Below are 13,975 nucleotides of genomic sequence, written 5' to 3'. Positions count from 1 at the left end.
ACTATGTTTTCAAGCTTTATGTCAGTTCTTACCGTCTTCCATTCTTAGAAGGATTTTACGAGAACTTCCTCAGCCAGAATTAGATGGTGTAGAATTCATTCAGTGTCATTTTTTATTAGCATAGTTGTGTTGACGATGTTCTGTATTCCTGCCTTATGCCTTTCCCCTTTCTGTTTATAATGTCAGTTGCTAAACAAAATCTGCTAACTCTCTCCTTATACTTGTCTTATTTCTTTGCTCGCAACATTCTCTGCCTGCTCACAATACTATATAATCTTTAGTTACATAAATTCTATCTTTTATAACTTAGTTCAAACTCCATTTTCCCCTTGCCCGCTCTGACTAACATCGCTCTTTCCCTCTTCTGTAATTCTATATTTATTGTTTATAGAAGTTATTCAACACAAATATTCTATCATCTGCTGTTGCTAATTATTTTGCTAATTATTTCTTACGTGCAGATAATTTAGCTCCCCAACTTTGACTATACAGTATAAGATATGTACATAACAGTATAAGATATGTACATAAACATAATTTCATTTTCAATAATGAATTGATGGGCCATTTCATCCAACATGCCCCTCTTTCCTGTGAAAGTTCTGTGGTCATGTCTGAAATGAAGACTTAGATGACCAGATTCAATGGATAGCTAGCAGGTGGATAACTATCATTAGTCAACTGATTTTCTCAAGCCTGAAATCTAAAAGATGAACTTTTACTTTTTTAAAACTCTCTTTGAAGCAAATGTTCCAGGTAATTGTAAATGTTTGTGAAATTGTTGTGATGACCATGTTCTGTTTCCAGTTTACATAACATTTGTATCTACAAGTGTTTCCTAATCCAAGGAATCCAGTGGATTTACTTGAAAATAGCTTTACTTTGGGTTGAGAAGCCAACCCACTGCTTCCTGCACAATTTGAAAAGCTTCTTAAACTTACTTAGCTTTCTTGTGCATGACTTCTCTACACATTCTCAGGAAAATCAGCTCCTTGCAATATCTTCTTTTGATCTCTAACAACTACAAAGCATTAGGTAGCTAAATCAGCATATTTACTGGCAAACAGTTAACAGCTATTCTATTGAAAGAAGAAAAGAGTCTCTTCACCCGGCTAGCAGAAGAAACACACTTCCCCATTATTCTGGATTGTCATACATTCTTCAGAAGTTCTTCGTCAAAGTTTGATTCCCCATCCTTCTTTCTGTCTTATTCTATCTTGGGTCCTTAGGCTTTTGGGGTCATTTTACCGTTTGTTGATGGTTCTATTCCAAACACCCATCTTGTGCCAGATAACCACATTAATTTCATTGCTTGGAAATATCAAAGTCATGAATATCTACACTTGTTTCCTGCCAGAATTTCCAAGCACGAATTTAATTCACATAGAGAAATTATGCTTTATTTAGAGTTAGATCATTCTATTGTAGCCTCAGGTTGTATTTTTAAATGCTTGCTTTTCTACAGTATATGGATACTGTATATCCTATCATTTCCTTCTAGTAAACTCATGGTTAGCATTATCACCAAGCTTCCTTTTATTGTGCTAAAATACATATAACATAAATTTACCACTTTAACCATTTTAAAGTGTACAATTCTGAGACATGTAGTACATTTACAATATTGTGCAGCCATCACACACTACCCAGTTCCAGAACATTTTCATCACCCCAAAAAGGAAGCCCCATACCCATTAAGCAGTCACTCTCTATTTCTCCCAGCTCTGACAACCACTACTCAGCTTTCTGTCTCTGCTGATTTATCTATTCTGGATATTTCATATAAATGGAATCATATTATATAGACTTTTGTGTCTGGCTTCTTTCACTTAACGTAATGTTTTCAAATTTTATCCATGTTGTAGAATGTATCAGTACTTCATTCCTTTGTATGGCTGAGAAATCACCAAGCTTTTTGAAAACGCTTTGCATTCACATGTAGTCTTATAATTGTTGTAAACTCATGACTGTCATGCTGGGGAGAAAAAAAAATTGGAGTGGATAATGCCAATTCTGCTTCCACTTGGCTGTGAATAATTGAAAATATGTTTTTTAAATCCTTCTCACCATTCCTTGTTCTTTTTCCCTCTTGAAGAAACTGAAAATTATCATAGTCAAGTGTCTTGCTCATTATCATCAATAATTACTTATTAGGCATCATTATACATGATGTATTTTATGTGTTACATATAATAAAATCTCTGGTCATTCAGCATATATAAGTGTCTGCTATAGGCCAGGAATAAAGCTGGGTGCCACTGGACACCCCAGACACAGTCCCTGCCTCCATAGATATCACATATTGAAGACATAGAGAATAAGAACATTTAATCAGTATATAAACAAATACGGTACACTAAAGCTGTCATCCAGGAATCTATACATCACATAGGTCAAGATAAATTCATTTGAGGCTTGAGACAGTCAAGGGACATGGAAGGAATAAGCATATTATACTGGCAACATTTACTTTTTAAAGGTATGAGTGGAAACATGCAGACATCCAAGATTAAGTCAGTCTAAACATGTGTTAGACAAAGCCCTAGAAATACATTGAATAAATTATATTCTACCTCAAGCACCTTTTTACTTGGTTTGGCCAAGGCCATAGAATTTTTTGCACACAATAAAGTAACAATAACTATATCTTCATTTGGCCTTCACTCCTTAGTATTAGACATATATATCCAATAGCTATTGGACATCATTACAGTTACCTCACACTCAGTATGCCCCAAACCATAGTACAGTAATACTTTGGTTTGCGAGCATAATTCGTTCTGGAAACAAACTACTCATATTGCAAGACATCGCTCGTTTACCAAGTTAAAATGTATTAGAAATGTTTGCTTGTCTTGCGGAACACTCGCAAACCAAGTTACTCGCAATGCAAGTTTTACTGTATCATCATCCTGCCCAAATTTGATCCTCCTCTTTTTATGTCTTCAAGTCAGTGAATGATACCCCCAGACATCAAGATGGCCAAAGCAGTAAATGAATTCTCTCTCCCTCTCTCCTTTCTCTTCTCCTTCCTCTCCCTTGTTCTTTCCTCTCTCTATCCTATCATCTTCCAAATTCAATCGGCCACTTCTTTTGATCTTTTAAATATCTCTGGAATCTAGCCACTTTGCTGTACTTTAGTTTAGGCTTTCATCATTTTTGTATGAATTGTTTCAATAATTTTCTAACTAGACTCCCTATTCACAGTCATAGCCCTCTTAAATCCCTTCTCCACTTAACATGTCCTGTCAGATGAATTTCCATTTATTCACCCATGCTATTCCCTCTGACAGAATGTCTTGCTTTTGCTTTGCTGCCTGGGACACTCAGCCTTCAAGATTCAGCTTATTATCACTTCCCTTATAAAGTCCTGTCCAAGCTCCCCTCAGCCATCCAATTGATCCCACCACTGATATCATCCAGGCAAAATGAGTCACTTCCCATAATCTTGCCTACATAACTTTATAATAATATTTACTACAACATATTTAATGTTTACCACTACAGATTTTTTTTAAATGGTCTTTACCAATATTTATTGGGATAGAAAGGATCAAAAAAATTATAACAAAACTCCTACAAAGCAAGTTTGTTTTTGGTGAGATTTGTATCTAGAGTTTACAAAGCCAAGAGACACAGTTGGCTATTCTATGATCATTCTCAAAAGGTCTCTGTAAAACTACAGACAAGAGTGGTGGCAAAGCCATAAATTGGCCATCTTAGTTTTGAGTTTTGTACTTTGCTCATATGCTGGTTCTCACTTCACTTTGTAAGTCCAGCTTTCACCAATCACTTCTCTCCTGAGTTCTGTTTAATAAGTGACCTACAATAGTTGGATTTACTTATACCAAGCTCCCTGTTAATTGACCTGATTCTTTTATTTGCTGATTCTGCTCGTGTTTGCTGGTAAGGATCACGTGTGCTAATAGTTATGTCCATGTGCTATAGAAATCTTTCCAAACTAGCCTTTCTCTCTTGCCACTGTTTACTCCCTTAAATAGCATTCATTTCCTTTATCAGGAAGCTCAGTTTTAAAACCATAAACATTTGCCTCACAGAATGCAAACAAGAAGGCTTCAACTGATCTTTCTGTACGAATAAATATTGTTAGCCTATGTGTGTAATCCCTTCTTCCCTAGCCCAGAAAAGCAGACGATCCTGATAACTGTCTTCCCTATGACATTTTTTCTCTAATAAACAGAGAGTATGAATAAAGGGATCTGAAGTGAAGAGGACAATAGGGAAGGGGATAAGAGACATTACATGCAGAATTCTTCATGCATAACCCTCACCTGACATGGCCCTGGGTTATTGTCAGTTTCTGTTTACACATTTGAAAAGGGAAATGTGGTAGGTCAGCATTCCTCCTTAGGAGAACTAGGATGATGACAGATTGCTGAATGTTAGAGTCACTTGATATGTCTTGGCATTATATGTAGTAATGACTCCAAGTCTTCAACCCAGTAAATCTATCCAAACGTCCATGAACTTAGTCTGTAAAAATGGAGACCATAGGTTGAAAAGGGAAATTTGTTCTCAAACCTTTTATTCCTTTTGTACAAATAAACATCTAGCCTAAGAGAAAGCTTATAAGAGTTTATTTGAGCCAAACTGCCGACAATTGCCGGGAAGCAAAATTTCAGCGGACTGAGGAAATGTTCTGCAAAATGGCAGTTTGCAGCTTATTTTATACATAGAATCAAAGGAGGAGGGTTACATGAAATCCACTGGTGGTAGATTAAGGGGGTGGTAGAAAGCGAAGTGGGAAAGTCTCTGGAATTGGAAAAGAGTAAATTGGAGAGACAGATACTTCTTTTACATAGGTGGGTACAGGATAGTCAATAGTTCACTTTTTATAGCACATAGAGATGGTAATCAGGGGACAAGAATAATAATGAGGGATTCTGTAGTTTCCTGCTCTGGTGGCAGGAGAGGGGAGAAGGGATTACTGACATTCCAAGGGCATGTTATCCTAGATGCAAAAAGACAATAGACAGGCTCACTTAAGGTAAAGATTGACCTTTGTTAAGGAAGCTACAGGCTAGATGTGACTTCCTGCCATAGCCCACCTTAATTAGGAATTTTATGTTCACGTCATCCTCCATGGTTATTTTCAGTCTGCTGAGCTTGTCAGGCTTAACCTGTGTCTCCTTTTCTGTCCACACTTAGGTTATTTACTAGTGTATGTTGGTTTCTTGAGCCTGCCATAACAACTTACCACAAACTGAGTGGCTTAAAACAACATAAATTTATTTTCTCACAGTTCTAGGGACCAGTAATCAGAAATCAAGATGTCAGCAGAGCCATGCTCCCTCCCTAGGCTCTAGGATAGAACCCTTACTTCCTTTCCCCAGTTTCTTGTGGCCGACAATGATTTTTGTGTGGTATCACTCCAGTCTCTATGTCTGTTTTCACATGGCCCTCTCCTTTGTTGTTTGTGTCTGTCTGCCTCTCTCTGTGTCTCTTACAAGAACACTTGTCAGTGGATTTAGGCCCACATGGTTAATCTCCTTTTAAGATCCTTAACTTAATGATATCTGCAAAGACCCTTTCTCCAAATAAGATCACATTCACAAATTCTGGGGATGAGGACACAGATATCTTTTGGCAGGCCACTGTTCAACTCATTCCATTAATCTACATAGAAAAGCAAAACAAAACAAAACTCTACACTCTTTCTTAGTCACCATATTGTCCAGTGGCTACTATGTTCTATATTATTTCCAAGAGAGAATCATAATCTCTATCATATTTAAATTTTAAAACATTTTTCTACCATTTTAAGTGATACTATACTATTTTCTAAGTCATATGTCTCTATTTACTCTAATAATATAATCTGTTCTATTCCTAGGGTCATGTGGGTATGCCAGGACCAAGAGGCGCCATTGGACAACAAGGGCCCCCAGTATGTTTTAAAAGCATCCTTTGTAATTCTGGCATTTAAAGAAATTAATGTTAGAATATCATATATTTGGTCTCTGCTTCATACATGACTTCTGTTTTGGTTCCCACTAAAGGGTGAGCCAGGTGACCAGGGCGAACAAGGACTAAAAGGAGAGAGAGGATCTGAAGTAAGTAGAAATTGTTTAAGGCAACTTGAAATGTATTGACTTGAGAAAGAAGGGACACAAGGAGTTGCTATTCATTGTAATTTAAATGATCATTCATCCTTTCAGAGCAAGGATCACTGTAGGCTTCTAAACACGGTATTTGTCAGTGCTTTTGTTGAAACATGGTTATCGATTATTTTATGTGATTTGACTGTCATCCAAATTGCCCTTGAGCAGCAGCCTACTCTGGCTTTGTGAAAACTGCCTAAGGTTGTCCCAAACTAATGGTCTCTCCTTGGGGTTTCAAGCAGAAATACCAACAAGCCTTAAAGTCAGCATTGCAGAGTGAAAACACATCAGTCACACCTATTTAGTTGTTGTAATAAGGTAGGGGAAGACATAGTTTGTGTGACACAGACTCGTGATTGGTTTAAATTTTCTTTTTTCCATAAGACAAATCTATTATTTGTTATGAAACAAACTAAAAATCTACTGGCTGATTGAATTTAGTCATCTGTTTCCCTGTGTATTGAGAGATGTCGCCTCAACTTTATGTAACAACTGGCTATGTAACTTGTACCATCAGTTCATTGCTACCCTGCTTTTCATGGCATTCTGATTTTCAATTCTTCAGAAAATATACTGTATTTTACTAATAAATTAGGTGAGAATAGATAAAAAGTGATGAGTTTGAGACCATCTTTTTCCTAATTTGTTAAGCAGTCTTCACCCATACTTGTGTTTCCCATTTGTGGAAGTAATAAAATTGGGTTGAATCTGATATTACATAGGTGTTCACCCACCTGGAAGCCTTATGAATAATCTTGGCATCTACCTAGTAACTCCCTGTCAGGTTTTTTAATAAATAAGAGCTAAAAAATAATAAATAAAAGCATCCCATTGAATACAAGTTTTAAAAAGATAAAAATGGCAGTTGTCTCATTCACTTAGAATTTTTAATATCCAAGTCAAGAAAGTAGTGGAAAAAGCTATGAAACTAGAACACTGCTACTGCTTCCATGTATATGGCTTATATTTGCAGTAAGTGCCCAAAGATACAAATGTTTTCCCAACGTTAACTCTAAAATTTCCAATCTTTTACAATTAGTACTTTTATATTCCCAATGTTTTCTCTCTTCTTTTTGACATATCTCAGGAAGAAGAAATTTTTTGATGTTTATTAGTTAAAATTATGCCAATAAAAATCAAATATTCTTACTAGACAACTGACTCTCCAGGCTACATTGTCAGCTTACCCTGGTGAGCAAAGGTGAAAAGGTGCTGAGGAGCCATGGTTTAAACTCTGTCTAATCCCCTGGATTAGATTAAAAAGGTTATATTAAAAAGCCTCTTAGAATTTAAAATAGTAATAATTGCTACAAGGATAATCATTGACTAAGTATTACTCACTTAGGGACCCCTTCATTGGCCAGATGGATCCTGTCCAATTGCTATCATCTTGTTTTTGCAAAGCTTTAAATGTTTTTTAGATTTGGAAATAGCCCTTTAAAATCATGTGGACAGCCCGCTCATTTTTCAGATGAAGAAATTTAAGGTCCAGAGAGATTATGAGTTGCCTAAGATCACAGATCTAGTTAGCAACAGAACTAACACTAGAAGCTTTTTTATTTCCTGACTCTCATTATTATACAAAAGCCTCTATTCCTTTGAAATCTGATTAGTTTTACTTAACCAACTGATTCATTCATTGGGCCCTCAGACATGAGAATGTGGGCAACTATAAAGAAAAAAATTAGAGCAAGTCAAAACCAACTGCAAAACCACTACATTTTTTTAAAGACTTATGTAACACAGATGTAGTGAACTGTCTTATAATGGTTTTCAAAGACTTAGACCCAAGCCAAAATCTTATTTTCTTCCTAAAACAAAATTCCAGATTTTAGGGAATTGACATTTCTTGGTTTAGAAGAGAGAGAAAGGGTATAGTTCTGCCTAACTCTCTAAACCTATGTTTGCATTTTAAAGCTACCCTCTCTAGCAAAGTTAGAACTAGCAAAATATTGAAATAACCACCCTTTAGCTACATTTAAAAAAACAAGTGTTTGGACTGTAGTGGCAAATTTGAAAATGTTTGTTAATCAAAGAATCAGACTACCCTCTCCAGTAGTCTATGAGCTGGTACAATGAACAGAAAGCTGTTTTAAATGGATTTGATTTCAAATGGGCCATTCTTTTTCCAAAACTAGCCAGGCAAAAAGAGAAAGCACCATTTTTCATGCACTCCAAAGACTATATATAAAATTCATTTGCCTTTCCTATTACAAGAACAGAAAAGTCTGTTGATTTATGAGGTACCTATATTTAAATAAAATAATATGAGTAAGTTAAGTCTGAAAGTAGCATAGAATACTTGTAGTTTTATTATATTTGAATTCTGGCGATTGGTTGCAGTGACTTTTTTTTTCCTTTTATGATACCAACTCAATCATCTGCTAACACCTTATATGACAACGTATTTTCTTTGTCTTTGGCCCAATCTGTAATTTCTAACTGAATAGACCACCTTGGTGTAGGATTAATGTTTAGTAATGTTTGGCTCTTAATTTAGTTATAAGACTCTCCAGCAATTTCAATATTGAAACTTTTTTTAAATGCACAGATTTTAAAAAGTACCAATGTTCTACACTTTGTTGATCTTTATGTATTTAAGTCCTTTATTGTAAGACTGTTATTTTTTCCTAGATGGTTTACTTCCTTTAGTTATGGTGACAATAATTATAAGGAAATCATTCCTGAATTAAACATACAGAAACAGCAGAGACTATAGTTTTGTTATTTGTTAAACACTTTGTGTGTGTTCAATGGGTAGATTTTGTCACAGTTGTTCTCTTACAAGTAGCAAAATACACCTTAAAAATAATTGTCATAGTCATACTTTTCCTTTAGTGTTATTCTATTGCAGCGTTTCTCAACCTTCCTAATGCTACAACCCCTTAATACAGTTCCTCATGTTGTGGTGACCCCCAACCATAAAATTATTTTTGTTGCTACTCTATAACTGTAATTTTGCTGTTATGAATCATAATGTAAATATCTTTTTGTTTTCCGATGGTCTTAGGCGACCCCTGTGAAAGGGTTGTTTGACTCCCAAAGGGGTCGCGACCCACAGGTTGAGAATCGCTATGGGAGCTGCTTCCTGTTTTCCACCCAAGTCTGAATTACATTCTAGTCATCATGATGTAGATTTTAGTGCACAATGTTTAACTCTACTGAAATAATCCCCAACATAAATAATAGTCAACCCAAATGTAATTAATTGTGATGATATATGAATCTATTTTTATTTTGTTATTTGAATGTTTGGACTAAAACACTCACATACATGTGTAGCATACCTGAACCTTAAGCTGTAAATTTAGGTATACTAAAAGAATACCTTTGCTTCTGTTCTTTATAATGGAACCCTACATCTGTCCTGAATGCCCATCCTGCCTGGTGATGGAAACCTAATTGGTGGACATCGTCAATTGAGAGTCTTTGACCCCTCCACTCAAATATCCTGCATTTGATTTAGAGTTTTCCCCATCCCCTCTCTTGTCAAGTTTGCAGTTACATTCTGGGTGGCAATGGCAGGGAAGGCAATTGGGAGTTGAGTTTAGTCTTCAGTCATCATGTATTCACACTAGCATCCACTGAAATTTATAGCACCTTTTTGGCCCCCAGTTGCCATCATTCCCTCCCATCTGCCTTGGCATCTACCTTGGCCCTCCTGGCAGTTCTTTGATCCGTGTTGGCATGTACAGCTATTTTCTCATCTCAGGTGTAAAGTCTCCTTAGATACCTAGGTCTCTCAGGGCCATAAGCTTCTGTTCTTGGCCACATGGAAATAACATTCTGCTGCCCCACACCATGCTAAGTGCTGGCGGGACCCAGACTTTCTCAAGTCATTGACATAGACTTCTCACACAGAAATTTCTAGTCTGTTGCTGACACTCAATGCAGTTTATGTGTACTCCTCACTAAGGACATTAGTCTCTCTAGCCATCATCCCCGTGTCCAAATCCACAAGCTTATCCGAGAGTAGTATTGTTTCTACCCACCCCAGACTTGAGTGCAGAATAAAGGGCTCTTCTCAGAGATACCTGGCAGTATTTAACAGTCATGCTACTCTTCTGCTTTTCTCTTTACCTTTCACCAAGTTGAAGATTTTTATATCCTCTTAGGTAGGAAAATTTCTTTCTTACATTAATATAATTCTTTGAAATCTGTTCTTTATGGCATAGATCTTATGAATTGAATCCTTTATAACTTTGGTTTTTGATAATCAAAGATAGACTTCTAATATTTAAAAATCTTTTGTATTTAAAAAATATATCCTTCTCAAACTATTATATTCTTAAACTGTTCCTCACTATGACTTTCAGAGGACTGTTTTGAAATGTATAAGCTAAGGAAAAGTCTATTTTGAAAATCAGGAATCTAGAATAGATATTACCACTTTGCATAAAAAAAATACTGTGAAGAAAAAAACCACACTGTTAACATATTTGAATATTATCATGACTCATATACTGTTTAATTAGTGCTATTTAAGATAACTGAAATCAGAATTGTTCTCAATATTTAAAAGTCTTATTTTACTTTTTTTTGAAAGATATGTATTATTATAGGGATAATATGTTCCAGAAATTTTATATACTTCAATTAAACCAATTGTATCTATGTTATCTATCCCATTTTCTGTTTTTTTTTACTCTTAGAAAGACTACATTAGTGACATTTTAAGACAAGTAAAATAGTTTGCAAAGTCAGGAGTAGAGCCTTTGTTTCATATAGTTCTCCATTATCAAATTCTAACAAAATTGAATTTTTATCTCTTATATAAAAAGCCCTATTTCTCTGTGACTAGATATATTATTTCCTCTTAAAATGTCTAAGCTTATTTTCAGAAGATGTAATATCTTATGAAATCATTTTGTTGTTGTCAAATTGAATCTTTAGCACAATTTATCTTCAGATTTGAATAGCTTTATATCCCATTTTGGTGGAATTTATCCTGTTTGTGAGAATTTTTTATGACTCCTGAGAAATGTGTCTGGTAATGACAATATGCTTTTTTTTTTGCTTTTTTTTTTTAATTTGTGAACTAGGTCACCTTTTTCCACATTTTCTATTTTAAAATAATTTTAGGATATCATCAGAATAATGGTATGACATGCAAAGGTAAAATTCCTAACTATCCTGGCAGACCAGTCACTGTTGAATCAATTATGATTTAAAACATCTCACACATGGAAAAACAAACAGTTCCGTGGGAAATGTTCTTCTGTATGCATCCAGACAGCACATTTTAGGCTTGTTGGGTCATGTCTGTCACTGCACTGTAAGTGCCTCATGATTAAGAACTTTGACTTTGCATTCCCAGCACATAACAAACTCTCTGATACATAATATTCAATAAATGTGTACTGAATTAATTAAGCACTTAGCCACTTTCAATAGGAGAGAACGGCCCTGCCTGAAAGTAGGGACATTATAATCTATTCAGTTTCCTCTTAGAACTCTGATTTAAATCCTTAAATCATAGAATTTGGAGCTAAATGGAAATTCATAGATTATCTGATCAAATTCTCTGTTTTATTTGAAGAAAATGACTCTCGGGAAAGTTCCATATCAACCTCAGTGAGATGCAAATAGTGGGAGTACTTGCTGTAGCATCCAGGTCTCAGGGTTCTTTCCTATGCCTTCAGTTTAATTAAATTTATTGCAATCAATTGACAACTCTGATTTACATTTTTAGGGTCCTAAGGGGAAAAAAGGAGCTTCTGGTCCTTCTGGGAAACCTGGAATTCCTGTAAGTAACAAACCCTGTGCATCTTTCTTGCTTTTCTTAATAGAATTGGCAACTGTAGCAAGCAGAAAAGATTGGGGCCAATTATGACAAGTGTTAGATAAATCAGATTGTCCTCAAAAAAATTTAAGCCCATGCTGGAACACAGCGGAAACAAAATATGACCATTAGCTCAAAACCAAGCTTAATGTTTATATGTAAGTCTCTGAAATTGAAGGATGATATTTTTCAGTGTTATGGAGCCCTGTCTGTAGACTCACGCTACTCTCTCTGATGGTGAACCACTGAAAACAGGGAACTTGGAATCATGACTAAATGATTGGTGACAAAGGTCAGAGATCTTCAGGCATGAATAAAAAGACATGAGCTGTATTTTAATTGAAAGACTCGACCTCCCATTTTCTTTGTAAATAGAATAGAAAGTCTTATAAGAAAAGTTTTTTAACCCTTTCATCATAGAACAAAAATTAATTTTACCTTAGCCATCAGTTTCCTCCTCTGGCCAGGTAAATATGTGTTGACTTACTTGCTTATTAGCAAAAACTTCCTGCTGATCTCCGCTTAGCCAGGGGCTGATGTCTGCTTTGGGTGGCCTGTGTTGGTTCACAAAAAGTAGAGAAAAGTATGAACATAAATTATCATACATTCGTATGAGAGATTCCTACAGATAAAATCCAGTTACCCAAGATGGAAACAAAATGTTTAGACCTTTAGTTAGTCATATAATGATCTTATTCAAAGTGGCAAAAAAAAGAGCCATGATTTTGTTTCTTCAGAAAAATAATACAATATGAGGTTTTGTAGATGGTGAATGTCAGCCTATATCCTCAGCTGATGGGTGCATAGAGCTGATCTTTTCTCTATAGCTGAATAAAGAATGGGCACAATGAGACAACCAGAGAATTACACTAAAGCTGAAAAGGTCACACAGTAAATTGCTGATTAGCTTGTCATTTTTGTTTAGGGAACTTTTTTTTTTTTTAGCTGAGCCATCCTGCCACCTGTTGGCAGCTCAGAGGCAGCTCAGCTTGGGCCGTAAATCAAACCGGTGACCCTGTTGCTCAGAGCTTGCACTCTTGAGCGAGCTCTTAACCAATGGAGCCACTCAGCCGGCCCCTTATTTAAGGAACTTTTAAAAGACAAGTTAGTTACCTGCCTGATCTGTTGAATCTAAGTAGTAAACCATTAAAGAATCGAGGAAACAGGAAAATTTATCCTGGGACAGAGTATTAAAAATGTAAACATTTCTCCCCATAAATATAAAGGTATTTGTCATTTAATCATCTGTACAGCAGCTCTCTATAATCTAAGTAATTTTGAATTATCAAGGGACTTCCAGGCCTACCTGGGCCAAAAGGCATGCAGGGATTCAGTGGAACAGATGGCATTCCCGGAAACCCTGGAAAAGTTGGCCTACCAGGAAAACAGGGACTTCCTGTAAGTAGACTTATCTCTTTGCTTTTTATTCTTCATTCATAAATGTCTCCTTGCTAGACCATACGATATGCGTAGATATTCTGGCTATCTTTCTTAGCTTTGACATTGGCTCGGATTAAGCCAATCATTTCTTTAATAGCTATATTGAAATTGTGTTTATGATTTCTGGGGAGTGTCAATGAGCGTATTCTCTTGGATATTTTATATCTAACAACACATACTTTTGATAATTTATGCCATTTTTACACATATAAGAGCTTGTAAATAAGGACCATAAAGAAGCAAAATATTATGTGCTACAGACCCTGGCTATGTTTTGAGCTTATCAAATGTCTTAAGCCACTCTTAACATTTAAGCCTTGGCAGTAATTCAGTTATTGTATCAGAGTCTAACTAAAGACAAATGACACACTTCAATGGGCGATTGAGGAGGGTAACCTTACAAAGATGTGAGCAAGGCTTAGGGAAACCAAGAAGAGATGCTGAGGGAGGCAAAGACTTGCAACAGTGGGGAGCCGTTATAACCCCTGGGCCTGAGAGACAAAGAGAAAGGAACAATTATCACGTTATAGAGAAAGTATTTATTGCTATGTGAGGGAGCTATGTGGCAGGAGTTGAGACTTTCAATAAAAGGATTCAGCCAATCCACTGTAACCCAGCAAATAGAGAGCTC

General features: G+C 35.9%; 1 protein-coding gene across 1 annotated transcript in view; it reads left to right on the top strand.

Moving 5' to 3' along the window:
* COL24A1 (collagen type XXIV alpha 1 chain) overlaps nt 1–13,975 on the top strand; it is a 121,299-nt gene that overhangs the window by 47,400 nt on the left and 59,924 nt on the right. Inside the window, exons 16-19 of the mRNA XM_019626407.1 lie at nt 5,855–5,908; nt 6,021–6,074; nt 11,815–11,868; nt 13,195–13,302. Coding sequence (XP_019481952.1) covers nt 5,855–5,908; nt 6,021–6,074; nt 11,815–11,868; nt 13,195–13,302 — 270 coding nt within the window. The remainder of the gene's footprint in view (nt 1–5,854; nt 5,909–6,020; nt 6,075–11,814; nt 11,869–13,194; nt 13,303–13,975) is intronic.

Source organism: Hipposideros armiger, unplaced genomic scaffold, assembly GCF_001890085.2.
Source record: "Hipposideros armiger isolate ML-2016 unplaced genomic scaffold, ASM189008v1 scaffold_675, whole genome shotgun sequence".
Taxonomy (NCBI): domain Eukaryota; kingdom Metazoa; phylum Chordata; class Mammalia; order Chiroptera; family Hipposideridae; genus Hipposideros; species Hipposideros armiger.
Note: the sequence above shows the minus strand (reverse complement) of the source record. Positions and strands in the feature narration are given on the sequence as shown.